Source organism: Elephantulus edwardii, unplaced genomic scaffold (assembly GCF_000299155.1).
Source record: "Elephantulus edwardii isolate Elephantulus edwardi_28Jun2011 unplaced genomic scaffold, EleEdw1.0 scaffold00006, whole genome shotgun sequence".
NCBI lineage: Eukaryota > Metazoa > Chordata > Mammalia > Macroscelidea > Macroscelididae > Elephantulus > Elephantulus edwardii.
In genome coordinates this window covers 12,432,624-12,459,875 of record NW_006399756.1, presented here as the reverse complement: position 1 = coordinate 12,459,875, position 27,252 = coordinate 12,432,624, and the positions used below count along the sequence as shown (strand labels likewise).

Genomic DNA, 27,252 nt, shown 5'->3' with positions numbered 1-27,252 from the left:
TCACATGTAGCCCATGTTGCTTTTGGTTTCCCATCTCTTCTTTGCTTCAAATCTAAAATGAAAAAAAAAACCCCACAAATTTATTTCTAAATTGTAATGATTGTTTTTAATAAAGTAGCACATTTAGTAAGTGAAATGTAAAAAAGGAAAAGAAATGTAAGTAATGTTCATATGCGCCAATGATTAACAAAATAAACACGAAACAGGATTTAAAAATGCTTCCACAGTTGTAATCAGATAAACATTCAAAGGTACAAAGAACAAAATGACATACAGACGGAGAATCACAAATTGCACTACAAGGACTTTTTAGTGTCTATGAAGTTAGGAGGATTATCATTAAAAATTTTAAACTTACCCCCATGCAAGTTTCTTCTTCTTTCGAACAACCTGTGAATTTTCAGCATCCTTTTTGGCTTTTACAAAGTTGTGGCAGGCAATAGCTTTGGCAATCTTCACACCAAGCTAGGAATTGCAGAGGAGAAAAAAAAAGAGAACACAAATTTTCCAACTAGTACAAAAATTACAATAAAAATACTCGAAAACTTGTGGGTAAGAGAATCATGTGTAGAAATGAGAAATGCACATGCTCAGGTCCCTCAAACACCAAAGGGCAGTGAACACACAGACGGCCCCTATTTCCTTTACCTCTCACCACACTGCTAGTACCAGTCTCCTCCTCACACTGAGGCCCCCGAGGGTCCACAGAGGTAGTAATGAGACCCTTGCAGCATTTTGGTAGACAGAACAGGAATTCACCCCTGATAAGACGGCACAGGCTGACAGAGACATCAAGTGCCTTTGCTCTGGGCTAGAATTACAGCAACTCAGTATGGTCACAGCGGCTATCTCCCGCTCATCAGGAGCTCTGATTGGCAGTTATAGATGTGATTAATAAAACATGGGAAAGCTAATTACGCCTTCATAAATACACTTTGTAGATGGGCAACTGCTCTTAATTCACTGATAGAAAAAGAATGAACGGGTGCTAAGCAGTAAGGCACCAGCACCCGTCAGTTGTCAGGGCCCATCTCCTCTTCACAGCCACCCCTCATCCACTGACATGGTCCTTTCCTGGAAGTCTTCACTAGCTCAACCCCAAGGCACCTCTGCTCTCTGGATCCGGATGGCCTTTAGCTTCTCTAGGAGCCCTCATGGTGCTGTGGTAAATCACTCAGCTTCCCACCGAAAGGTCATTGGTTCCAACTCAAATATGGCAGTCTGCTTCCATAAAGACTACAGTCTTCGAAACCTGATGGGCAAGTTCCATACATGGCTCCACACAGCTCTTGAGCCACAGAGCTGTTGGTGAGCAAGTTTCTCCTGCGTAAGTACAATGCCATCTTCTAGTTTCTGGTGGCTTATTTTGAAAATGACCACCTACATGGGTGGCTCAAAAGTAAGTCCGGGTCTAATTTAAAAGAAGAAAAGGTAAAAATCTCTTCCTGGTGTTCTGTGCCTTCTCTATCCCTGTACTGAGGACAGGAAGACTGGAAGCTGCTCCAGAGTCAATGGGTCTAAGCCCACTGTTTGCAGGGCCCTGCCTGGCGATGATCAGAGGCAGGGCTTATGAGCCACAGGTGAGGCAGCGAGGGCAGGCAGGCTTGACATCTGTTTCACCTCACTCTGGAGAAGAACTTCCTTTAGGGTAAACCAGATGAGCAGTAATCAAGCACTGACTCGAGTTCACTGAGCAGAGCAAAATGAGATTTGGTATTTGAGTCAGGGAAGGAAAGGGACACAGAAAGAATGGAAGGAAAGGCGAGCAAGCTGACAACTGATCCAGGCTCCCAACGGAGCCAGGGTGCTAGACAGAAAAGCCATGACGAAAGAAGACAGACTCGAGAGAGTCCACCTGAGAAGGCAGACCAGCCAGACCGCTAAATCACCATCAGCAGCAAGAGGGGCACCACCAGTGCCTTTTCATAAAGACAACATTCACTCAGCAAAGAGTCGTGAGGGTAGAGATGCTGTTGGTCAGGCATCGTGATGGAGCCACAGGCTCAACCAAACAGGGCTGACTTTCAAACTGTGGAGCTAGGGATGTGGGGCCGGCAGTCAGATGAGAATGCTTCAACACGGGCCTTATTCTTTTCATTCTCTATATACTTTCCTGGTTCTTAATCAAAGTCAATCACAGCAACATAAAGAACCCAAGGGTTATGACAGCCTCATCTAAGGAGAAAATGATCATGAAAGGGCGCTATGGTACAATTTTTCATGATATACTTGTAAAATAAGAGGGGAAGGGGGGGAAGGTGAAGTTAACCCAGCAGGTGAGGCTGGTCCACTGCAGCATCAAGCAGATCTCCCAATCTCACTAGTCCCACTTCCATTTCCTGATTCACGTGAAGTCCCTCTGGCTGGGCAAGTTCCCCTCCACTCAGAGGTGCTGGCATCTCACCGTGGACTTCTGGTTTCACGATGGCAGAGGAAGAGTAGCTGCAAAGTGTCACTCTAGCTCCCAAGTTCTCTAGACCAGAAGGGACACAACCACCTCTGTGCTCACAGCTCACTGGTCTACAGCTCACCCAGCTCTACTTGATGTCAAGACACTGGGAGAGGTGGTGCTCAGTGGGATGTTAGGTGAGAGTGAATGTACCTCTGACAAACATCCTGCCACAAAGCATCACCTGACCCTTGGCTGAAATAGCTTGCCCTTTCTCTAGCCATGTGGGATATTTACATTTAACCTCTTTCCTGTTCCCAGGGCCCAAATGATAGGTTCTAGGAACCTGTACTTTTCCATAACGCCATGTATATCAAATGCAAATAAATCATTTCCCCAAATTTCTATAAATAATGTAATGCCCTAAAGGGGGGTGGGGGTGGGGAAGACCTACCCAGTTAGTTTATCTTCTGCTTAAATTGAGCTTATACTTTGCTCGTTGATGATGTGAACTGCAGTATTGGAACCAAATCACAGCTGACCATTCAAGCAGGTTTTCAGAGGCAGTAAACTGCACAAGAGGAGGCTGCCAATCTTCTTCCTGCAGAGCAGCTGGTGGATTCAAACCTCCACCAGCTGCTCTGTAGAAGGAAGAATGGCAGCCGCCTCTTGTGCAATTTCCTTACCACCAAGCCATCAGTGCTCTCGTACACTTTGCTTAGAAATAAAAATGAATTGAACCATCTTTGCCGTGTCATTTAAAAAAGAGCTTCTGGACTGTCGTGAACAATGATCTACAAGAAGGAAACCTGTGATAGATCTCGACAAGACTGCCTCATCCCGGGTCTTAGGATTTCCACTGCTGGTGGATGCATCCCTCTTACCACTTTTCTATCACTGGTTTTAGTAGAAAGTAGTAGTTGCATTCTCCTTCTTCACCATGTCTCTGCCTTACAGAGATTCTGGTTTGGGAGAGGTTCACGTTTTACTGTATCCTGAACTTCCTAAAAGCTCCCACTATGGGTTTTCTGGATTTGGAACCAAGGAAAAACACCTCAGCATGTGGTCTGAAATGGCCTCTTCATCTGCATACGGGCAGGTGCTGAGAGAGCATGAAAGCTTTCTCCGGCAGTGGCACCCAACCCAGTGCAGCCAGCATCAATGTCAGAGCATATACCTAACAGAAACACATTCCAGGTCATTCACTGCAACCTGAGAGGAAGGCCCCATCATTTTGTGAACTAAGTCAATTTAACAAACTGGGTTCAGAGGCAGCACTTCCTGGAAGACCTGCTGCTTATGTACAAGGTCTCTTTCCTAACTGCATTCCACCTTGAGTTGACTAAACGGAACACTCTTCAACTGACAGACATTAAACAAGCCTGACCTACGTATTTCACAAGAAAAACGGCTTCACGTCTACTGGCAATAAAAAGTCATATCCTTTTTAGGGTCCGCCACATGCTAAAAATACACCTATTTCTGTGAAAAACAGAAAAAAAGAATAAGGATTGTTTCCTCATCTTATGGGAAAATAAGGCCTCCTGTGGAAAAGACAGTTGAGAAGAATGCATTTTCCCAGGGAAGACAACTAACCCAACTTCCAGAATATAAAAGAACATCATGCTGTGTTTCAGTACTACAGATCAATAATATAGGCCAACAAGAACACTCTTTTTGTGTCTGTCAAAAAGAAAAATGCATCTTCCTGCCCCATGTAAACATCACAAAAGCCTGGTCAATGGTTTTTATATGAAAAACCTGTTTCGGGTCATCAGATAACGGCAGCAACACAATTTCTCAAAATGAAAAAAAAATGTATATATAGAATATTTTTTTATGTGAACCCAAAGTATCAGCATTTTCCATATAGAACATCCAATATTTTGCTGCATTTTAATTAAGGTGTCTAAACATTATCACAAAGAACTGCAAATTGGTCAGAGCATGCGGTAAGGAAAATTAAGCTCTAAAGGCTTTTTATCACCATATTTCAGGAACCAAGGGTGTAAAATGTTCTAATTTGGGATATATTAAAAGCCATAAAAGGTCTTTCAAAAAGATTAATGGTACTTTGCTTGGATTTAAGATAAGGGCTTTAGCTGGTTGGAAAAGCAGGGCCCTGGCTGGACCCTGGAGGCATTCATCTTTACAGCCACTTGGAAGGTTTGTCAAAAGCGGCTGCAGAACCTCAAGCAAATGCAAGGCGACATTTTTTTAATTCCTTTCAATTTTACAGGTTTAGCGTGTGTAAATCATATTGGGTTGTAAAAGAGATATAATGGCACATCCTTGTAATATAGTAACGATTTTCAAAAGACAAACTTTCAAAATAAAGTTCCTTTTCTGGCAGCATCTTGCGAGCCGAAAGTTAGCTGATAATCATTTGAAGCATCTGATTCAAAACAGCTTAATCCAGCATAGCTGTAAACTTCTTATCCATTTCATAAAATATTTTACTCATCTCAAAATTACTAGCTTGCAACTGATTTATGAAGTTTTCTTCCCTTTTGAACACTTTCAAGGCACTTATTTAAAAATACCAATTATCATACTTTAACTTTTTATGGAATAATAGGTCTCTATGAAAAATATTTATGCCATTCTCTTTTGTTCTTTAATTAAATGAAAACAGATGTTTTCTGAAGTAAAGCGGAACCATTACCGGAGCACTTAAAGTGTTAAGGTCTTTAATTTTTATATCAGTTTGGTCGACAATTCCTGATTGTCTTTACTCAAGCTCAACATTAATGTCAAGCAAGTTACCTAGGAGACGAAAGAGATCAAAGAGACAAAAACCCCTCCACTGTCTGATTAATCAAGCCTGCAAACAGCTTATTTCTTTTAGCCTGCATGCAAGTATGAAAATGAGATTGTGGGAGCCGAACATTGTGCAGATTTGTTCATTCTTATCAGAACAAAGCCAGCGGCAGCTTATTTCATGGATCATTGGCACTGTCATCGGTGCTGCACAGAACGGGTGACAGCTCCTCATTTTGAGGCTTGAACAAAATTAGCAAAAAGTCGGCACAAATTAGCCTCTCATCTTTTTAGTAATATGACATTATTCATTTACTTTTTATCCAATTTTTAATTTTTTCCTTGTCAGCTATCCCTTTCTAGTGTCTCTTGCACGGCATCATAAAATGCCTTCTGAAGTAAAAAAAAAAAAAACACCAAAAAAAACCAACAAGCAGAGAAACAGCCCAGGTTGAAATAGCATACAAAGTTCAAAAATCAAGTGAGAAAAAGCACTTCCACCGACTGATAATGCTATATATATATATATTTATTTTTTTTCCCTGACTTTTCAAAACTTTGTGCTCATATTTTATGAGGCCACCTGGCAGTGGTGGAGTTTCGTGAACTGGTGGCACATGACAGTAAGAAAACGAAGAGGCTGGCTGCGGCCAGCACTCAGCACGGCGTGTGCCTTCAGGGTGACCACTCTGGGACGGGAACCGTCCTCTGCACAGTCCCACCTGACGTGCCGAGGCTCTCTGGTGTCACTAAATCAGATCCAGTCATTTAAACTCTGACTTGAAGGCCAGTCATTTCCCCCCATTACAGGAAATAACCTTATTTCACTGTCATCTTAAAATATGCATGCACAGGTTTGTACATGCTTGTGTAATCTGCGGACCTGTGTACATGGTTATTTTAACACTTATAATTTTATATCTGTTATAGCTAAATAAGTTTTAAGTCAAAGCACAGAAAAATCCTCTTTTAAAAACACATCAAAAACTTAGTGTACACACAAATATGTCTGCATATACATTTTACCACGTATGTGAGCCACTGTGCAATTTAAACAATATACTTATTTGGTCCAAGAGGTGTGAAGACATACTCTGATTCATATACTCAACTTTGATTTCACAGTGAAATAGTTTACATAACACCTGTTTTAATGATGACTATTAAGGCTTCAAATAATATGTAGATTAGAGTATTCCAAACGAGGAAGAAAATACGTTATACTGTTGAAATTACTCCTGGATATAGACATTTATATTCAAGCACCTTACTCCATTCATGGGGGGGAAGCATTAAAAAATTAACCATAAGCTGTTAGATGCTTTACACAGTCTCCATAAGAAAGACAGGTTTTTTTTCTTTTTAAAAAAAAAAAAAAAGAACTGTAGTACTGTTTTCAGCAATTTCTTTATCTCTGTTCTTCTGAGTAAGAAAGCTTATTAACAAGCTTTGAACTTAAAATCACATTTACAATAATGTGCCATCAACAGTTTTATAAGCTAATTAGAAAAAGATTAATTAATGACTGGCTGCTAATAAAATGGCAATCATGAAGAAAGAAACCAAGGGTGCTAAGCTTCAACTACCACCAATTAAGAGCTAATTACAAACAAATTATATATGTGTTTTGCTGTGGGCTTTAATTTACTAAAATGGTTTTAATTAAAAGAGAAAACATGCTGATTAATTGAACTGCAGAAAAAATCTACAGTATAAACTGTGCTTTGTCTGTCTCTTTAATTAGACTTGTAACATCTGAAATCTTTTTTTAAGGTTTGTTAAAAGCACAGATCAACATAATTAAGAGCGCGCATGAGGAACGTCATTCTAGGTGATCGCCCAATCACACCCCAAAGGTTAAAAGCAAGCATCCCCTGCAATGAGATGGTGGAGCAGCGCGCACCCACAGAACTGCGCCTGTGGCAATTAGTTTTAACTTGCTCAATGATCTCTCCCACAACCTGCTCAGTGGCGCCCCCTCAAGTGGCACCCAGGGCCCAAGCTCCACCTGCCACCCGGCTCTGTGGTGGGGGCAGTCCTAAAACCCAGAGCACTAATCTGATCTCTGTGGGGCTAAAATGCTCCATCTTTAAGGCTGTCCGTATTTTTAATGGGAATAACTACATCTTCGATTTCTAGACATAAAGGAATTCAACCTCACTTACCGTGGCTTATTGTCTGCACAGTGTAGTAACTGTTCATCTACCTGTAATAACTGAATTATGAAGAACTAAGGAGAACAAGCCTTCAAAGACTTAAATTAACCATCTAAGAGGCCCCTTATACACAGACTATAAATAAAGTGACACACAGAGGTACAGGGAAATGAAAAAAGCAGACAGATGACCACAGTTAATCAAAGTGTGTAGTCAGGCCGATGGCTAACAGACTCGAGGCCCCTCCCCGGGGGCAGTGCCCCCCTCCCTCTGTAGCTGATCCGCTTCTGACCAGCATCGAGAGCCCTTTCCAGTGCGGCCTTCCTCCGCCCTAGACTCCAGGATGCCTGACCACTGCTCATCAGGGAAACAGTCCACAACGAAATGGTCCTCAACACTGCTGCCTACCTGGGAAGAGGCAGGGAGGAAGGAAATGGAGGAACAGTGAGGGGCGAATTAATACACACGCAAGGCACCGAAGGCAGGGCAGGCCAATCTAACTGTCTTTCATTTGGAAAGAGGGAAATAAAATCTGTTTCTCCAGACAGTTCATAAGCAGATGACTTTGTATAGTTATTTAAATGAGAGGGAAAAAAAAATCACCCTTTGCTTTCTTTTAGAGAAAAACCCATGGTTATTTCCCCCCACACATCCCTGGAACCAGCAATGTGAAGATTTTACATGTTAAATTCTGAATCTATATAAATAAGTAAAAACCTGTGCATTTTTACTGTGTTTACACAATCTTCAGTGGTTAGAAATGACAATAATTAAGAAAATAGAAAATGCCCATGACCCTTCAGTGGGGTCACAGGTTCCAGTGATAAATTTTTCTAACAGCTAATTGGAGTCTACCGCTCAGCTTCGTCTCTGAACACATTTTTACCTTGGAAACATGGTTGTCAAGATTATTTCTGCCCAAAGAAAGTATTCATATACACACACACACACACACACACACACACACACGAAGAAAACAATTTTGTTCTTTGGATTACAGGATAAAGGGCTTAGAATCATGTCTCTCACGTCAGAATTTTTGTTTGAGGCACAAACCATCCCTTAAAATTACAGTTGTAAAAATAGTACAGTCTAGGAAATTTTAACATTAGCAAGTCTGACCACAACTCTAGTTCAAAAATTTAAAGATATGTTTTGCTTTTTAATTCTAAGTAGGTTAATGCTCAATGTATTCTGAGAGATAAGTTTGTCAATATTCATCAAGGAGGTAGTTTAGGGTTGTTGTTTTTGCTTTTTAGGGGATGCCGGCCTTTAGCTCATAAGGCACCATGAAACTTATATCCATATTAAAACAAACTGAAACTGAAACTAAAAGGGTAAACTGTAGCCAGACACCTCTCAGGGAAACAAAAGCCTGAAAATCAAATAATGGAAAAATTCTCAATGCTAAAGGGAGTTTCGAACCTGTCCATCCTGGCCCCCCCATTCCTGCAAAGAATTTGCATTTCCACTCTAGATCTACATCATCGGACTCAAGATTTATCAAGATCCCCAGGTGATTCTCCTGTGCTCCACAGGAATCTCCAGAGGCCTTAGGAAGGACACTCTGACTCAGTGCACTGGTCCTCTCCCCTCGCCAGCCGCCCCCACTACAGGAATGTGCAACATTTTGATGACAGATTTTGTAAGCCAAATGGCCTAAAGCAGAGAAGCAATTACCATTCATTTATGAGGGGAAAATGATTGAATGCTCCAGACCCCAAAAATAACTTACCCATTCACACCGAATAACACGTAAAGCCTGGAAGAACACTAGCATGTTCAGAGACGCAGTTCAAAGCTACAGAAGCTGGATGCTGAGTGGCGACCGGGAAGGTGCTTGGAGCCACTCTCACGCGTGCGACAGCACCAAATGCTATTCTCATGCTTCTCTTATGCATAAAAGTGAAAATTGTCTTCAGATTCTAGTTCATGAAAACATGTATTAATGTATTCTTTCCATAAAAGAAAATAAGAATAAAGAAAATTTTCTGTAAATTCTTAGCAGATGGTCGAACCAAAAATGAACCAAAAATGAGTCCTGGAGCATCAGAAGCATGTCTAAGAAATAAACTACTTCAGAGTGACATCTACATAACTAAGGTGCAGAAACTACTCCCTCAAATGCGGGGGCGCTTCTTCAATGAGAAGAATTCCAGCTTTTCTTGGAAATTGCAGAGTGAGAGAGAGAGATGAAATTTAAAGGAGGTGACTTTTTTTTTTACATTAATAGCCATGATATTTTGGTTAGATTCTAAATAAATATTATGCTCAACAGTACCAAGGGCTGAAACCATTTCCTTGGTCAAAGAAATTGAAAATACAAGATACTGTAACATTCCTCTAAATCGTAGGGTTTCAGCTGTAGCAAAGACGACAGTGGATTATAACAAAAATACCCCAGATGTGCATACTAATCGCTTCTAAACGAAAAAAATATGATTAATCTTTCTTGGTTGCACAGAAAGGTCAAAACACTGTAACATGAAATACTGGTGTTTTCAAGGAATCAAGTTTATCTTTATCTGTGCTATTAAAGACCTCACCTAGAGAAAACACAATCTTTACAGCCACTGGCTTTGCAAAGCTCAAATCAAACCCGTAGGTAAGAACTTCTCCTCTCTCTGCCTCTCTGCCCTGACACTATACAGGTATAACTAAAATCCAATTGCTCAATGTCTAGTTAATGTAGGTGTGACTCACTGAACAGAAGGCTCATGGTTCCACTGCCAAATCAAGCTAGTTTTTATCTACAGCAGGCTAACGTGATCATACCTAGAGAAAAACTGTCTTCCCAAAATATAAGATGCCACCTCACTGCTGGCTCCAATGCACTTCCAACTCCAGGCAGAGATCAGTAAATCACACAACTGTGTATATGCAGACTATGTACATGAAGGAGCTCCGTGGCACAGGGTGTTATGTCTCACACTGATGACCACCGAGCCAGCGGTCTGAATACACCAGCTGCTTCTTGAAAGAAAGACGGAGAAGCTTCTCCCATAAAACCATTGACAGCCTGGGAATCCCAACAGAAGGCCACAATGAATTGGCATCACCTCAACAGAAGTGGACTCACATGTATATGTGTGTCCTTCACTTTTTCTTTTAAAAAATTCAAAATCAGAAGTCTCCTCAGTGTGGCACACTTAATTATATTTTCCCACTGTGCCTCTCTTCCAAATGTAAACCACTGTAGGCAGTATTTCACCAACAGAAGGGGCAGTCCCAAGCACTTCAACACTAAATGAAAAAACAAAGCCACTAGTTCAGTCCAGGTTTCAAACATGTGAACTGGAGCCATCCCCTTGAACCAGACCCCACACAACATTACCGTCACCATTCCTGAGGGCACACGACTCTGGAACGTGCATGTGTGTCGCACTGACAGCGCACCACTGCCTTCACTTTGGCACGCGACATTTCTGAGGAACTGTTCTCAAGGCCTGTTCACAGACAGGATTCTGCTTTTGGCTTAATTTTGTTCAATACTCATGCCACCCTATTGGTTTCACAGGCTTATAAATGTTAAACATCAAAAATTAGTTTCACTTATTATGGCTGGAAAAGGTTTTAAGAACTCTGGGATCTGTGCCTCTGAGCAAAGGCTTTATCAGCAGGTCCCAGTCACTGCTTCTTGGAAAAAAGAAAATGGTACTGATTAAAAACCAATACACCTGGTTTCCAAAAGGACACCCACCTCACATGTACACATCTCATTAATCATAAAGGGCTTCTGCCCCAAACTCACAATTCTACTTCTCAAAATCCCTTCTCCAATAGGCACAATGATTGGCACCAAGGGGATAAATAGGGAAATGAAATCTAAAACTAAACTATTTATTCAAGAGTCCAATCTTGATTGCTTTAGTTATTCTTCACGGGTGCTTAATTAACATGGCTTCAGTATCTTTCCAATGTCTGTGTCTGAACAGCAAACATTTTCCAGATGTTTTTCCACTTAGATGGGGAGAAGAATAGGACTCAAATTATGGTTTTTCTTTTAATCAGAATTCTTTAATCCAACACTAAATAAATTTAATTTACTTTCACCAGGACAAAGAATTTTATTGGTATGGAAGTAAAAACAACACTTGAGAAAAATGTTTACTATCCTTCTAAGTGCTGAGAATACCATGATTTTTAAAGCAATCTCATTTGTCAAGAAGAGTGACAAGAAATAACAACCGTTTGTCTTTTTAGACCATAGCCAGATGTCTAAATGGAAAGTATACAGTATATAATTTCCATTTTTTAAACAAAAATGGAAGTATGACAACTTCCACACTGTCAAGCAGTATGACAAAACAAAACACAAAAGCTAAAACCTGATATCCCCAAAGGAAGCACGTCGCTAAAACCAGTTAAGGCCCCATTTCTGTACATTCTGACGAGCAGTTTCAAACAGCAAAGAGAAAGGAAGGCCTGTGAGCTAGTGACCTAGAGAAAGCTGAACTTGATACACAATCACTGGTGGGCAGGACATCACACAGTGACCGCATCTCATCTCAGGGAATCATTTAGGAAGCCTCTGACTCACAGCGACCGTCTCAGGCAGAGCAGAACTGTCCCCAGGAGTGTCAAGGCTGTAAATCCTGGGACTGACAGACTAGCACACCTCTGTCCTGTGGAGTGGTTGGAAAGTTCAAACCATCAGCCTGATGGTGAGTAGCAGAGAGCTATAAGCACTGATTCATCGGGCCTTTTTTCCATAATCAACTCTGATTTTGGAAATGAATAGCATACCAGAAGCATAAATGTGTTTGGTAAGTGGTGGTGCTTCTCTGGTGATTTGAATTCACCAGTGACTCTGCAGGAGAAAGATACTTTCACCTCTCCGTAATCATGATTTACAGCCTCAGAAACCCACAGGGCAGTCAGCTATGAACTGCTTCTGACTTGACAACAATGCGTGTAGTGCGTGATTTACAAGCTGGCCAAGAAACTTAAACCGTGGTTTCTAAAAACACTTCTATGAAGACTCCAAAATACTCTGGTTATTAACAAATAGTTGATGCTGCTGTTGTTAGAGACCGTCAAGGAGATGACAAGTCACAGCAAGCGTATGAACAACAGCTCTGAGATGAGCCCTGCCCTGCGCCACTGTCACAATCTCCACCATGCTCAAGCCCATGATGGCAGGCACTGCGTCAACACATCATCCTGGAGAGTCTTCTGCTCTTTCACGGACCTGTCTCCTTTCCTAGTACAGGATCTTTTTCCAAGGACTGGTTCCTCCTGTAACATGTCTCAGGGACATGAAAGAAGTTCCACCATCCCTGCCTCTGATCACTCTTCCTCCAAAACACATCCATCTTTTGGCAGTCCACGGTTTATTCCGTATTTTTCTCCAACACCACAATTCAAAGACACCAATTCTTCTTTGTTCTTCTTTATTCCTTGTCCATCTATCAGCTATACAGAAAGCTGGGGGGGGGGGGAACCTCCATGTTTGTACCAGGCACTCCTTAGTCTTTAAACCGACATCCCTGCTCTTTAAACTTTAAAGAGGTCCTTGACAGGATTTGCCCAATGCAACGTATCTTGTGATTTCCCTGTCTCCTACTGCCATGGGTGTTGATTATGGATCTAACTACAAGGAAAGAACTGACAACTTCCATCTTTTTTCCATCTGTCATGATGTGTGTGCAGTGGTAAGGATTTTTATTTTCTTGATGTTGATATCAAGAAGACTTAGTCTTTGATCTTCTGCAGTAGTATCAAGTCTTCTTCACTTTCTACCAGCAAGGCTATGTCATCTGCATAACGCAGGTTGTTGACAAACCTTCCTGTAATTCTTCCTTATGTAGTTGAGTTTCTCAAATTATTTGCTTAGGGTATAGAATGAGTCAGTATGGAGAAAGGACACCACTCTGATACACACCTTTCCTGATATTAAATTATGCAGTGTTCTCTTGTTCTGTTTGGACAACTTCTTAGTCTACATATATAGGTTTGGCATAAGCACAACTAAGTGTCTGGGATTCCAATTCCTCTCAACATTAGCCACAATTTGCTAGGACACACACAGTGAAACGCCTCTGCATGATCAATGAAACATAAGTAAACATCGTTTTGTACTGCCCTCCTCTCAGCCAAGATCCCTCTGACATTAGCAATGATATCCCTGGTACCACTGGCTCTTCTGAATTCAGTATGACTTTCTGGCAGTTCCCTGTCAATGACTGTTCTAGTTGTTTTTAAATAATCTTCAGCAAGATTTTACTTGCATGTAAAAGAACAACTGAAGATGAAAACTAGTGCACAAGAACCGAAATACAGCCTACAGTCCAGCTCAACTGAATTTAAAAATCATCTCAAGAACAGATTTGACACACTGAAGAGTAATGACCAAAGATCAGATGAGTTTGGGGGCATCAAGGACATAATCCATGAAGAAAGCATCAAGTCATTACAGGACAGGGAAGAAAAGATCAAAATGGATATCAGAATGGTCTCAAAAATTACACTAAAACAAAAAGCAGTCAAAACAAGAAGGAATGCAAAAGTAAGAGAATGAAACAGAAGATTTCAAAGGGCAGCTCAAGAAGACATAGTAAAATCCTGTTAACGAAATGTGCAGAGATAGAATTAGGACTCCACCTGAAGAACATAACTGGCCATTTCTCAAGCTGAAAGAAGCGAAGAACATATTCAAATCTTGACTTGCAACACTGAAGGATTTTATGGGTAAAATCATGTATTACACAAAAGACATTTAAAAAAAAGATGGAAGGAATACAGAGACATTATACCAAAAAGTGATTAGCAATGAGCCTCTCAGGAAAGAAGAAGAAAAGGGCATGGAAGGAAGAAGTCCAGGCTGCACTGAGAGCAATGGTACGAAAAGGCCCCAGGAATCGACAAACACCAACAGAGGTGTTCCAGGAAACAGAAAAGGAATAACAAGGAGCAGATGTTTTCCTTGTTAAAGAACAAAATTTTTAAAATTATCTTTGCCACAAAGCTGATTCTTAGGAAAAATGGGCTCCAATGTCACACACACTGAAGGTGGTGCCATTAGACCAATACTGAAATTTTACTTTTTGAACCAGTATTGAAATTCTGTTGTGGCACCAGACAGCACACTGTTCATTTTATTAAAGCTTCTTTCTAAACACCATAAATGTTCAACTGTACTCAATGAAGGGAGCTCTGGTGGCCCAGTAATAAGGTGCTGTGTAGCCAAACTGAAGGCATTTGGTTCAAACCCACCAGCTGGTCCACAGGAGAAAGACGAGCAATCTCCTCCCTCTGAAAACCCACTGGAGGGTCAGCTGCGGGTCAGCTCCAATTAAATGGTACACAACAACAACAATATATTCAAGGAAATCAAAACAGGGATCCACTAATGGTGAAATAAAGTAATGCCAAACTGAAAGCATAAGAAGTCTATGAAATTGTGACATCTTCTGAGAATAGAGAATATTTTCAAATACCTTCTTCATCTAGCATTATTCACAACAGCAAAAGTTGGAAACAATTTTAGTGCCCATCCATATTCACAGGTGAGTGGCTAAAGAAAATGTGAATACCATTCAGCCACCAAAAGAAATGAAGTTCTGTTTCATGGCACCACGTGAATGTACCCCAAGAACATCAAGCTAAGGGAATAAGCCATACACAGAAGATCGGGTGTTGTATGAGTCAACTTCACCAAGTATCTCAAACAGCAAATCCATAGAGACAAAAAAAAAAGTCTGTTGTTTCCTGGGGGCCAAGAAAAGGGGAGAAAAGGAATGCAGGAAAGAAGAAGAGAGGAAAACTGTTTTCTTTCTGCCTTCAAGGAGCCCTGGGGCATAGTGTGCTATCTGCTGGACTACCAGCCACAAGGTCAAAGGTTTAAATCCACCGGCTGCTCTGAAGGAGAAAGACAAGCAGTGTCCCCACACAATACCCGACAGCCTTGGAAACCTAAACGAGGGTCGCCTTGAGTCGGAACCAACTCCACGGCAGGGTGGCTCCTGGGATTCTCCCAGGGAGTCCTGGGAGGACAGTATGCTAAGTGTTGGGCTGCTAAACAAAAGTTTGGTAGTTCGAGTTCACCAGCCACCGCAGAGCAGATGAAGGAACCCTGTGAGGCTGGGTGGACTCCGTGGTGGCAGGTTTGGTGTTTTGTGTGTTCTCCTAGCGGTGTCTGTAGGAATATTCTGGTGACCGTATTTAAAAAAAAAACACAACTTATTTTATCTATTAATTTCACATTATAAGCTACAGTGAAAAAGGCTGAACACTATGGCTGATGCAGACATGAAGACTTTGCTGTAAACAGTTCACTGACAAGCGGAAGTATGTGCCTTTGCAACAAAGAACTGCCCTCAGGGAGAGGTAGTCTGAGTTAAAGATGGCAACAGAAGCAAGTCAGCTTTGGAAAAACACTCTTCTGCCCTAGGATGCATCATTTACTCACACATAATTTAAAAAATACACATTTCAGATCAGAGTAATAGAAAAACATTCAAGGCAAAAAGAAATCTAGCATTTAAAAATAAACAGCAGGATAAAGGGGAAGAAACTAGAAATGGATGCCTTATTATTCATAGTCAAAAAAGGAATGTATCTACCTGAAAATGTAGACACACAGAAAACGTGGACTCAGCACGACTTACCTCTCGAGTAGCGAGCTGGTTGCTGAGCTCCTCGGCCTTCTCAATATTCCACTCGTCCACAGCCTGGTCTATTCTCTTTTCAAGACCCGACTATAAAGAAAAGAAATCTGAAAATTAAAGGCTAGAAAGAAAGGCAAACCAACATTTAAGGAAAGACTAAGTCCCAGGACTATGCTACACCAAAACACGCTAACACTCCCAGTCACCCCAGGAGGCTGCTGGCAGGACTCTCAGCTTACTGGGAGGAGAGGATGGCTTGGAGCATTCAGCAGCGCAGTAACAGGTGGTAAGGCCACCGCCTCATGTGCGTGTATATGTGTGTGTAGGTTATGGACTGAAATGTATAACTTCTTCCCTTCCTCCCTCCCAAATATGCTGAAATCCTAGCCTCTCTACCTATGTATGATTTTTTTGGGGGATCCAGGGTTTCCTATAGGTAGTACCTGTTAAATAAATAGGGCCATAGTGGAACAGCCCTAATCCCGTTCCTTTCTATTGTTGTTAAGCACATCATGTGGTTATAACTCAAAACGACTCTATGAACAACATCTGAAACACCTGCCCTGTCCTATGCCATCCTTGCTATCCCTGACCTGCTCAAGTCCACTGTTTCAGTCACTGTGCCAATCTATCTTGTTGAGGGTCTTCCTCTCTTTCTCTGACCACAAACCTTTCCCAGTGTGACTGGCCCCTTCTGACAACACACACACAAAGGATGTGAGATAAAGTTATACTGCTTACAAGGCAGTTACAGTTCCTCCAAGATAGATTTGTTTGTTATTCTGGCAGTCCAAGGGATATTCAGTACTCCAACACCTCAATTCAAAGGCATTGTTTCTGAGAAGTGTTTTAAGAAATGAGGAGAATAGATAGGGTCATACATGAGGGGAGACAATCAGAGGATCTGTCCAAAGCTAAAGACAGACACTGGGCCACCAGAAGTTCAAAGAAACAAGAAGGAATCTTCCTCCCACACTCATTCTCGTATTTTCTCTCTCTCTCTGTCTCTCTCTCTCTCTCTCTCTCTCTCACACACACACACACACACACACAGAGAAAGTGAGTGTGTGCGAGAGAGAACGAGCATGAGCACAAGGACGTAGCTGCAGATTTCCAGACTTCAGAATGGTTAGAAAAGAAATTTTTATTCTTTAAAATCACTCAGCTGGGATGATTTTTGTTACAGCAGCCTTAGGACACTAAGACAATGTGAATCCAGGGTGCATGGCCTGCCTGACCTGCCAACCATGATTTTCTTCAGCCTCTTTTTCTCTACCGCTCATTGCTGGGGCTTGAGACCTTCATTCAACAGCCTCTCCTTCTGGATACTAAATACAGGGCAGTTGCCTACCAGAAATTATTTTATTTACTTCTTTAAGTATCTTATTTGTATCTTTAGTGTCAAGATACTTAAATTTAAAAAGCAATTTAAGTACCTTATATCCTAAGATCTAATAGTAACATCTAGTGCATCCTTTTACCAAATTTTCAGTTACCATTGTATCTCTTAGAACTATCTAAAGGAAACCCTGAGAGCATTTCTTCAGAGTACTGTTTAATTTACACTAATCAACTGAGAGGTATTTTGTTCTCATAGTATTCACTGATTTTAAAAAATCATCATAATGTAATGTGTCCAAAAAAGACTATGGAACAGAGACCAGTGATGTCAGCACTGACCTCAGCTGGTGGTTTCTTATCACACTCAGTATACCTTCTACTTACACTTCTCCCACCTGGAGGCCTCGTCCACTTATTCCTACTGTGGCTTGAGCTTTTCATTCAACTGGCCCTTGCAGACGCTGACCTTAGGCCTCACGGCTCTACTGCCCTTTTCCCACTCCTGTCCAGTGATCAGTCCCAGAACTATCCCTTTGTTGTACTTCTGCAGAACTTGCCCTTCTCTCTACGGTCTAAGTAACACCCTGGATTCATTTTTCCAGCATATTCCAACTTCAAGGCCCTTAACTTCACCTTCCCTTAAAGGTCCCTACTTGTGACCTGTGCCACTGTGGCAGGTGAACAGTGCTGAGTCATGAACTGTTTATTCTGATCCACAAAGAGACGATGCTTAAGCCAGAATGCCAGTCACGCTCAGAACTGAGCACAGGCTTGTCCAGCTGACTTCTCCTGAGGGTAGAGACGGAGCAACACGAATCTGCCGCAGCCTAAGCAGTAGTTCCCTGAGTTCCCTTCAGGTACCAGCTCCTATCAATTCACAGACCAGTGTTCTAAGCAGTACTGTCTTAGGTCATGCTACAGATAGATAGATAGTGCCTGTAAGCTCCATCACTTAGACTTCACAAGCGAAAATTCTTCACCCTGACACAAGCTGCTTCCATCTTCCCACTCATCCTTTTAAGACCCTGTCAAGGGTTACCTGCTCTAGGCAGGCTCCCACTTCTCTAACTTCCTGTTGGCCCTGCAACACCATCCCATGCCCAGTTCCTGACGGTGGGTCTCTGCTATATGTGTACTTCCTGTCTTTCTCCAGGACTTCCTGGTCTGATGGAAAATACAGCTGGACGTGTGCCCATCTAACTCAGTTTTCATGTTCAAGAAAAACAAACTGTTACTGCCCAGAAACTATGCATCTAAGTGCTGGACAATGAATAAGGATGACAGAATTATTGATCCATTGGAACTGTGGTGTGGAAGAAGAGCACTGAACATCCCATGGACTGCCAAAAGAACGGCAGATACGTCTCGGAAAGGGTGCAGCCAGAGAGCTCTTTGAAGACAAAGATGACGAGGCTGTGCTTCATATACTGCAGGTTTGTTTCTAGGAGGCGCTACTCCTGTGAGAGGAATATGATGTTCAGAGAAGTGGAGGGTTGGCGAGAGAGAGGAAACCCTCGAGCAGGCGGACTGATATTGTGACTGCTGCAATGTGTCAGGAGGTGTGAGGATGACACAGGATATAGGAAGGACAGGGTTCAAAATTTTTGTTCATAGGGTTGCTATGAGTTGTACTAGACTTGATAGCACCTAACAAAAACCTAACAAACAGAGGTGCTTGTTCAAAAGAGGCATCCACACAGTCTGTGCTAGGGAGTGAATACCACAGTACAGAATCTGTATTTGCATTCATAATGAAAGGATCCCAATCAAACTGGGAAGATTCATCACAAAGCCACTGCCTTCATGATCTTTCCAAGAGAATGCCTCCCAAATAATAATGAGGTAATAACATCCATGGGGTGGGGGTAGAAGAAAAGGGGGAAGAAGGTGGTCATTTTGACAATTTGATTTCTAGGTAATTAAGGAGCCTTGGTGGCACAATATTTAAAGCATTCTGCTGCTAACCAAACGATAGACAGTTTAAACTTACAAGCTGCTCTGTGTGCTTCACTGATGTTAGCCTGAAGTTGGCTTTTTAGTCATTACCTTAGCCCCCTCTGGCCTCTAGCTACCTTAACTGCAGATACATCAACAGCTGTAGCACTATGGTAAGAGAGCAAGTGCTTCCCACACTGAGCAGCAAGACTTGAGGGAGAAAGAAGCAAGATTCAGGTGACAGGGAGACCAGGGTGAGACCCTTTTGGGTAGACCTGGCAAGATGTAACCAGAGGAGCCTTGAGATGAGGCCACAGTTCAAGGTTCTGTTGTTCCTGTCGAATGTTTTAAGAAGTTGACTTATAACTGCTCTGAAGCAAACCTTGCTGGAAGATTGAGGAAACCAGAAGCTCTTGAATTTGTGTTTCTGAACGGAAACACAAAAAACTCCTGTGTTCAGGACTTTTACTAACTAAGGAATTGTTTTTTGCTGTTAATCTGGCCTATGACTGCAGAGCTAACACCTGGATTTGCATGGGGAATAGTCTTTGCCTCCCCTACACTCCAACTTATTTCTTTAATAAACCCTATTCTCAATACCACAACTGTGACTAAAGTCTGTGAGCCAACAAAGAATAAGCAAACTTCTTGCTGCTGGTGAGGAGCTAGAGGCAGCTTGGGGCTAGACTACGGGCTCTCCTTCTGCTTTAGGGTGCCCTGTGGCCCTTTCAGAGAGATGCTCATGGACCTGTGCCCCCACGTCCCATTTTCTGCTCTAAAAGCTTCTAAGTGGCATTTTGACTGAAAAGAAAATTTAATTTTGGAACTATCTCAATCCATCTGGGAAATCCATCAAGGCCAGTATCCCATAAGGAAGAGAGTAACTTCTAACAAAGCTGTGCTCTAGATTTCAAGAAAGCACCTTCAAGTATTCATTAAAGTATTCTAGAATAGTGAAGTCACTTACGGTCCTAGATTTAACATCACTGACTATCCATCTTTCAGTATGTGATTAAAGCTCTGCACATCCAACTATACCACATTACAATTCTTATAATCCAGCCTGGATCTTCTCCATCCTCCCTCAACTTCTTGAGCAGCTGCTATCATCTGTGGCTTTATGTTTACTCCTCATTTTTATCTTGGTTTCTCCAATAAAATGTTCATTATTTACTCTGTTGAGTTCAGGATACATTTCAGCACCACAGCACTCTGCAGAGGCGTGTCATGGAAAAGTGTGATCACAAACCAAAGAATGAGTGCAAGCTTGCTGGCCTGTAATTACACTAAACCACGGAGATAAAATTTGACTTCACCAAACTCTGCCTTTCCTAGGATTATTCACAGGATATGTTGTTGTTGTTACGTGCCATCAAGTGTGACTCACAGCGACCCTAGGAACAGATCTGAACTGTCCTCTCCAGGGCCGTCCTCATCATCTCTGACACACTTGAGCTCATTGCTGCAGTCACTATGTCAATCTATCTTTGACAAAGGCCTTCCTCTCTTTTGTTCTCAGTCCACCTTTCAATCACGATGCCCCTCTCCAAGGAATAGCCTCTCCTAGCAGCATGCCCAACGTCTGTGAGATGAAGCTTCGCCATCTCTGCCTTCAAGGAGCCCTGGGGCTGCACTTCTGAACCTGGCTGCACTTTTTGTGGAGGAAGATTCTACCCCACAGCAGTGAGGTAAGGTTTTTAAAGCACTGTCCCTTTTTGTTTTATTTTTTAAATAGTCGCTTTTGAGATTACAGAATGTAAGTGCTGGCAAATTGAGGGCAGAGAGCAGGGTGTTATGGTTCCAAGATGAAAACCAGCTTCCTTGTGGAAGAGATGAACACATCTTTGTCAGTCAGCCTTCATTTACAAAGAGGAAGGCCTACCACACGAGAGAACCCAAACTGACACAACAGACCAATCATGGGTGACTACAGAGGAGCTCACAGCAGCAGTCCCTTTCAAATGGTGTTTGATGTATTTCTTTTCCCCCAGAATGCATTTATTGCAAAGGTGGAACACAATAGCAGTTGTGGAATTGTTCAAGGAATTTGTTCAAAGTATTTTCTCTGGAGTGAAAACATTTGCACAAAGCACCCCAGCATCTTTTATTAAAGTAGGCTACCCAGACCACAAATGCTAAACTGTGTAAGAGTTAGCCACATCCAGCCAGTATCAGGAAGCTCCCATTTCATACATGTAGGGCAATAAAAAACTCTACAAAAGACAGGTTAGAAAAATACTTCTAAATTTGTACTTTTCAGAATGAGTGACAATTAATTTCATATCTTTAACTTTGCTGAGTAACACTTTGATAGTCTAAAGTCAATATAAAAAACCCAAACCTAAACCCTTAATTATCCAGTCAATTCTGACTCTTGCTAACCCTCCAATGGGATTCTAAAGCTGTCAATCTCAATGAAGGGAGATGGCCTTATCTTTCTCTCAAGTGGCTGATGGGTTAGAATTGCCAATCTTCCAGTTAGCAATCCAATACTAACATACTATCCTATCACGGTTCCAAAGTCATATAGCTTTAAGAAAATAAAACAAATGCTTTAAATAAAAGATTAAAGACCATCTTAGAAACAAACAAAAACAACTTTTGAAAACATTTCCTGGGTTTATTTACAGGATATGTTGTTGTTAAGTGCCTAGAAGATTCCCTGCAGAACAAAGACTGAGCCATTCATTGCCTCAAAAAAACAGGTCAAGGGTCCGGACTCTAAAGCAAGTCTACCAGGAAGGACACATGGACTACTGCTGTCCCCATGATCATCCTCCCTGATGAACAGGCTGGCTCACGAGAGCCACTGTCACATGATCCCTATAAGCGCTCAGTCCACAAGGATAATAAACGTCAAGAGGAGGACAATTACACTTAAAAATGATGACAAATTCCTTCTGCAGTGACGCTGGAGGACAGAGGACAGTGACTGTAAGGACCTTAAATGTGGTATTTCTGCATCTGCTTGAACACTGTAAGATGAGGTGGCTCGGGAGCAGTAACCAGCTGTGGCAGAAGGCGATCTGGTTCTGCCTCTCCGGGGCCCTAGACACTGTTTTTGTTTGACAAAGATTCATGGCAAAGTGGACTCAAAACTCACATGCAAAATTCTGTGTGAACCTTCCCGAGTGAGCAGAGCCTGGACAATCCCTAACAAAGGATTTTTAATTGGGGGGTTTTCATAAAAAAAAATACTGATTAGCCATGAGTTGGCCAGGTGAAAAAGCACAAACAATAATAATACTCCACCTCAAGATGCAGGAAAGGAGAAAAGGCTGGCCCCTGTACGCAGGTGCTGCCTCGAGCACTAACATTCCACCCCTGATTTCAAGCTCTTAGAGTTAGCCAACAATCCCCAAATGTGAATGCCACTCATGCACCCAAGAATCTGCTGCGTAGGAATATCACCTAAATACTGAAGACTCTTCAGTGTGTGTTTCAAGTCGACACCTCTGTTGTGAGACTCACAACAGTCACATCTTTCCCAAACTAATCTCTAGACAGCCCCCACTCGAAACCTCTTCCTCTCTCAGGTCTTAACCCAAACATCACTATCTAAAACACCACTTAAGGCACAAGTCTGAATGGTGCTCTCTCATGCCTCACTCCAAAAACCCTCCAGGAAATCCAGATGCAAATACTATTGAATCTACTCCTACAGGACACATAAAAGCCATCCACTTTCCTTCCTGTGATAGGGAAAGTAATAGAAAAGAATGTGAGGACATTAGAATATCAACTCCACATTAGCCTGGGTAGTCATTCTTGTTCAATTCGCCATCATCTCATAACAGAAAAGTTCCTTAAGTCATGTGCTCACAGGGTGAGTGGAGCAAGGGGCTGGAGTGTGTCAGACAGTGTGCGGATGTCCCAGGACAGATGGGACAGGGCTCAGGTCTGTTGTTAATAGGTTCACTGTGAGTTGTATTCAACTTGATGGCAGCTAACAACAACCCATTTGCCACATAACAGCCAGGACAACCTTTTTAAAACATAGATTAGTTCATGTAACTCCTTAAACACCCTTTAATAACTTTCTATTGACTGTGGATGCTCTTTTCAGGTGACTTCACATCGGAACCGACTCACAGCTGACTCTCCAGTGGGATTTCAGAGGCTGTAAATCACAAGAGGAGACTGCTCAACTTCTTCCCCCAATGGAGTAGCTGGTGGATTCAAACCACATGCCTTAGGGTTGGCAGTGCAACTCCTTACCCACCAGCTCACGAGAACATCAACTAGGAAGAGGATCCAAATTTCTTCCTATGTTCTCTAATACACGGTCCTACATAGCTTAGTCGCTGCCTGTAGTCTCCATGTGTCCCCCCCAGCTTTTGTCCCCCTCCTCCTTGCTGACTCCATCCCCATGAGGCTCACCTTGTCTATCTTTTCAAATGTCCCAGAGGAACTTTCCTCTCTTAGCTCTTCTCCTATGCGACTGCCTCCACACTGGCACTCTCTCTGTACACTGTTCTTTCCCGTCCTTCAGGTCTCAGAGAAAACAGAACCTTTTAACTAAAGCCTTCCCTGGCTACTCAGGCTAGAGTGGAGTCGATATTTTCATGCCTTTACAACATCCTTTTCTTTTGGTTGTTTTTAACTGTTTATAACACATAATTACTTGTTAAGTCCACTGCATCTTATTCATAAATAAATGAATGGTATTCAGAATACAGTGGACAGTTTAACTTTCTGCTGAATTAACTAATACACAAGTACCACAGGCAAGCCTACTTGCAAACAGAGGCCGCTCAATAGTATAATATGCAGTAAAAAGATCTCACCTTGTCAATCTTTTTCTTTTTCACAGGGGGGTCAAATCGGTCATTGACTCCAAAATACTGAGTAAGCTCCTTCCACTGTGCTTCATTTGGGGACTGTTCACTACGAGAGAGAGAGAGACAACACCTTCATACTATGTGTCCTGCAGTGTGTTCACTCACTGCTGTTAACTGGCTACCATTACAAATAGGTCATCTGTCTGGGCAACCTCAGGAGTAAACAGTTCGTATGTACAAACTGCCCTGGACAGTTAAATACTGTACATTCTACCTACCTATGAGTTGCTTCTTCACTCTTCAATTTACCTGAAAAGAAGTGACAAACTGTTAAAAACTTTGTTATCTTGAAATTCCTTTTTTTTTTAAAGTTACTAAACTCAATTAAGTCAAATTTCAGCATTAACACCACTAACAATGGACAAAACTGAAGATAAAATACCTTTCCTACAGCGTCTTCCTTTTCTCCGCCTGAAGCCTGAGGCTGAGGTTTTCTGTTCCAAATTTTTTTTCTGCAATTCTTGAAATTTCTATACAAAAATGGAAAAAACGTGAGAAGCACATACATTCCGAAGGAAGAAGTACATTAAAAAAAAGACCCAACAAAATTTGCTAAGTATTAAAAAGGTAACATTTACACTATAAATGTTACACTGTAACATTTACAGTGGTATAAATTTCATGAAAATAACACAGGTATTGAAACACTCAATTCTCTGAGGGTCCTACATTGTGCTTTTATCTTAATGTTTCAAAGTAAGCCATTTGATAATCTGAGAATAAAAGTCAGTGATTCATACTGATAAATAAGACATACAAGCATGTTAGAAATCCCTCAAGTACCATGTTAGGTCATTTCACACAAGGTCATTTTCCCCATCCTCTGTCTTAACTTCTATTATGAAAAACAAACAAAAATGAAAATGGCCAAGGGTTTGACAAACCCAACGCTGTTGAGCTGACACCAACTCTCATAGCTGACTCTCCAGCAGGTTTTCAGAGGCTGTAAATCACACAGGAGGAGAATGCGCATCTTCCTCAGCTGGTAAATTCGAACAGCCAGAGAGGTGCCACCTTTGGATCAGCGGCACAACTCCCTGCCCTTGGGCTCACAGGACCCTCAAAAATGAAAATTCTGAGTGATCTGTCTCCACCTGCTATTCCTCAGAACATATCCATTCTTACCATAGCGCGCGCGCGCACACACACACCAAAGGCTTTAAGAACATGCTAGATAGTTTTATTCACTATCGCAAGAGCAAGGAAATAGACCAAATGTCCAAACACAACCACTTGGACTGAGAAATTGTGGTACATTCACACAAACGAATACTATGCAGCACTAAGAGGCAATGATTTTAAAAAATGCTACATAACTTTGGAAAGACTGCAGAGCATTTTACTAAGTGAACGTGAATAAGGACAAAGACTATTTAAGATCATTACTGTAAAAGTAGAAGGGTAACTAGTAAAATACGCATGGAGCTCAAGAGGGGGAAGCAATAAGAACAGAGAGGTGAGGATGGCTAGGGGCGAAACCACAGGGTTGCACAGTCTAGTGGGTAGAGGGAGGAAGAGAGGGAAATGGGAAAGATCTGGGTAATGGTGGGCAAGGTCCAATGGTGATTAATTTTGTAAAACATAATGCATGAGAATGATTGTATGAAACACAATGTGAGTGAAGAATGGTGTTAAGCACAATGTATACAAACACTGTAAGCAAACTAACAGAAAATAAAGAACTAGAGAAGCTAGTTATAAAATAAATAAAAAGCTAAAGAAGACCTACATTCCACATGTTTAAGGGAATTCCAGAAGGGCACTCTTGAGAGGCATTTACATTTGCCTCTGTTTCCGGTTTTGGTCCATTTGGTGGGAAATCAGAGGTTTCTGTTTTTCTGGTCACTTGATCCTCAGCTTCCTGCGAGGGAAGTGCCGAGTTTTCCGGTGTGGCTTCATCTTCAGAATTCAACTCAACATCACTTTCATTTAGGCCAGGAGGCAGTAGTCCACTCCACATCTCTTTAATAGGGAAACACACATTTAGACAAGGTAGAGAGAGAATTTTTAAAACATTAAATGGTATCTTAGGGCCTAATAATTATTCCGACTGTTTGAGAGTAGTCTACAGAAAATTTTCAAACTAACAATATGCCAATGTTGAAAAATGACTCATGTAACCATTAGTAAAAGCATTTCTTCTATTCTGAGGACTAAAGGGAAAAGGTCAGTAACTGGCTCCAATATAATTTTACCATAAAATACCTCTGGGCTCATTTTCCATTTCAGAACTTACAGTAATTACAAATTTCTGACTTTGATTCCTAGCATAACTGGTTCTCCAAGTGAAAGCACTGCTTCCCGTCTGTGGCATCTTCCATTCATACCAAGGCATCTGCACGTCTAACATGTGGTCAGCACTCTTTTTTTGTTCAACAGCAAGAAGTTTGAGATTTTGAAGATAAATTATTCTCATTTTAAGATATATGGGTTAGTTTGGATTTTTTATTTGAGGTCTAAAGATTATCTCAAGGTAATAGTTTCAGAAGCTCAGCCAACAGTCATGACTTCAGGGAAGTGTGGAGTACATGAGAATTGGAAATTCTCCTGATTTTCTACCCTTTGAAGCAAATTCTTCTATAATCTTTGATTTAAATGTTCAGTGATGGCAGCTAGGCACACGCCGTCGTTCTGGTCTCATGAGCCAAGTAGCTGCAATTCTTTCTATTCCTGACTCTCCCTCTGCCTCTCCTGCTCTTGACATGGTAAGTTAAATTCTTTGAGACATGGGAGACAACATATACAAAACAGCACAACTCTCAAATTTCATGATGAGACACACATGCTGTATTCTGTTTATTATCAGCAGCCAAATTTCCCTCAGGTAACACTTCAGTGCTGTTTATCAGCCCACGTGGACCTTTGTTTCTCCTCTGAGTACCTGGCTGCCCAAATGTGTTTCACCCAAGAGAACAGTCTCAGATGCCTAGAGACGACATACCTTCCACATCAGTCCTCAAGCAGTTATCTACTTCAGATAAATGTTGAACTTTCTCAGAGTTATCGATCTTTAGCACTCAACAATACAGCATTAGGTTGTCTTCAGTGTGACATCTGCCTGGTACAATAATCACTTAAGTGTGTACTCAACAGTAAAATGAAAATAAGAATTCAGTTCCTAATTCATAAAATAAAGCAAAATGGAATTAGGATATGTTTCTGAAACCAGTTCTTACACTTCTGTAAAGTGAAGTGCCATACTGCTCTAATTTAAAAAATAA

At 41.5% G+C, this 27,252-nt stretch overlaps 1 protein-coding gene across 1 annotated transcript; it reads right to left on the bottom strand.

Moving 5' to 3' along the window:
- FAM204A (family with sequence similarity 204, member A) lies at nucleotides 1-25,991 on the bottom strand. The gene is made up of 7 exons (XM_006879904.1): nucleotides 25,761-25,991; nucleotides 24,414-24,501; nucleotides 24,250-24,280; nucleotides 23,978-24,077; nucleotides 15,915-16,004; nucleotides 359-465; nucleotides 1-52 (listed from the first exon to the last, which is right to left on the bottom strand). Exons 1-7 carry the CDS (start codon nucleotides 25,989-25,991, stop codon nucleotides 1-3), a joined length of 699 nt encoding a protein of 232 aa, XP_006879966.1.
- Nucleotides 25,992-27,252: the final 1,261 nt, after the last annotated feature.

Bases quoted from the DNA above. Each gene is read 5' to 3' on its own strand.
- FAM204A (XM_006879904.1), bottom strand. From the start codon at position 25,991: ATGTGGAGTGGACTACTGCCTCCTGGCCTAAATGAAAGTGATGTTGAG. The intron at 16,005-23,977 runs GTGAGATCTTTT...TTTTCTTTATAG, and splicing joins AAAAGAAAAAGATTGACAAG to TCGGGTCTTGAAAAGAGAAT. The intron at 466-15,914 runs GTAAGTCGTGCT...TGCAATTCCTAG, and splicing joins ACCAGCTCGCTACTCGAGAG to CTTGGTGTGAAGATTGCCAA.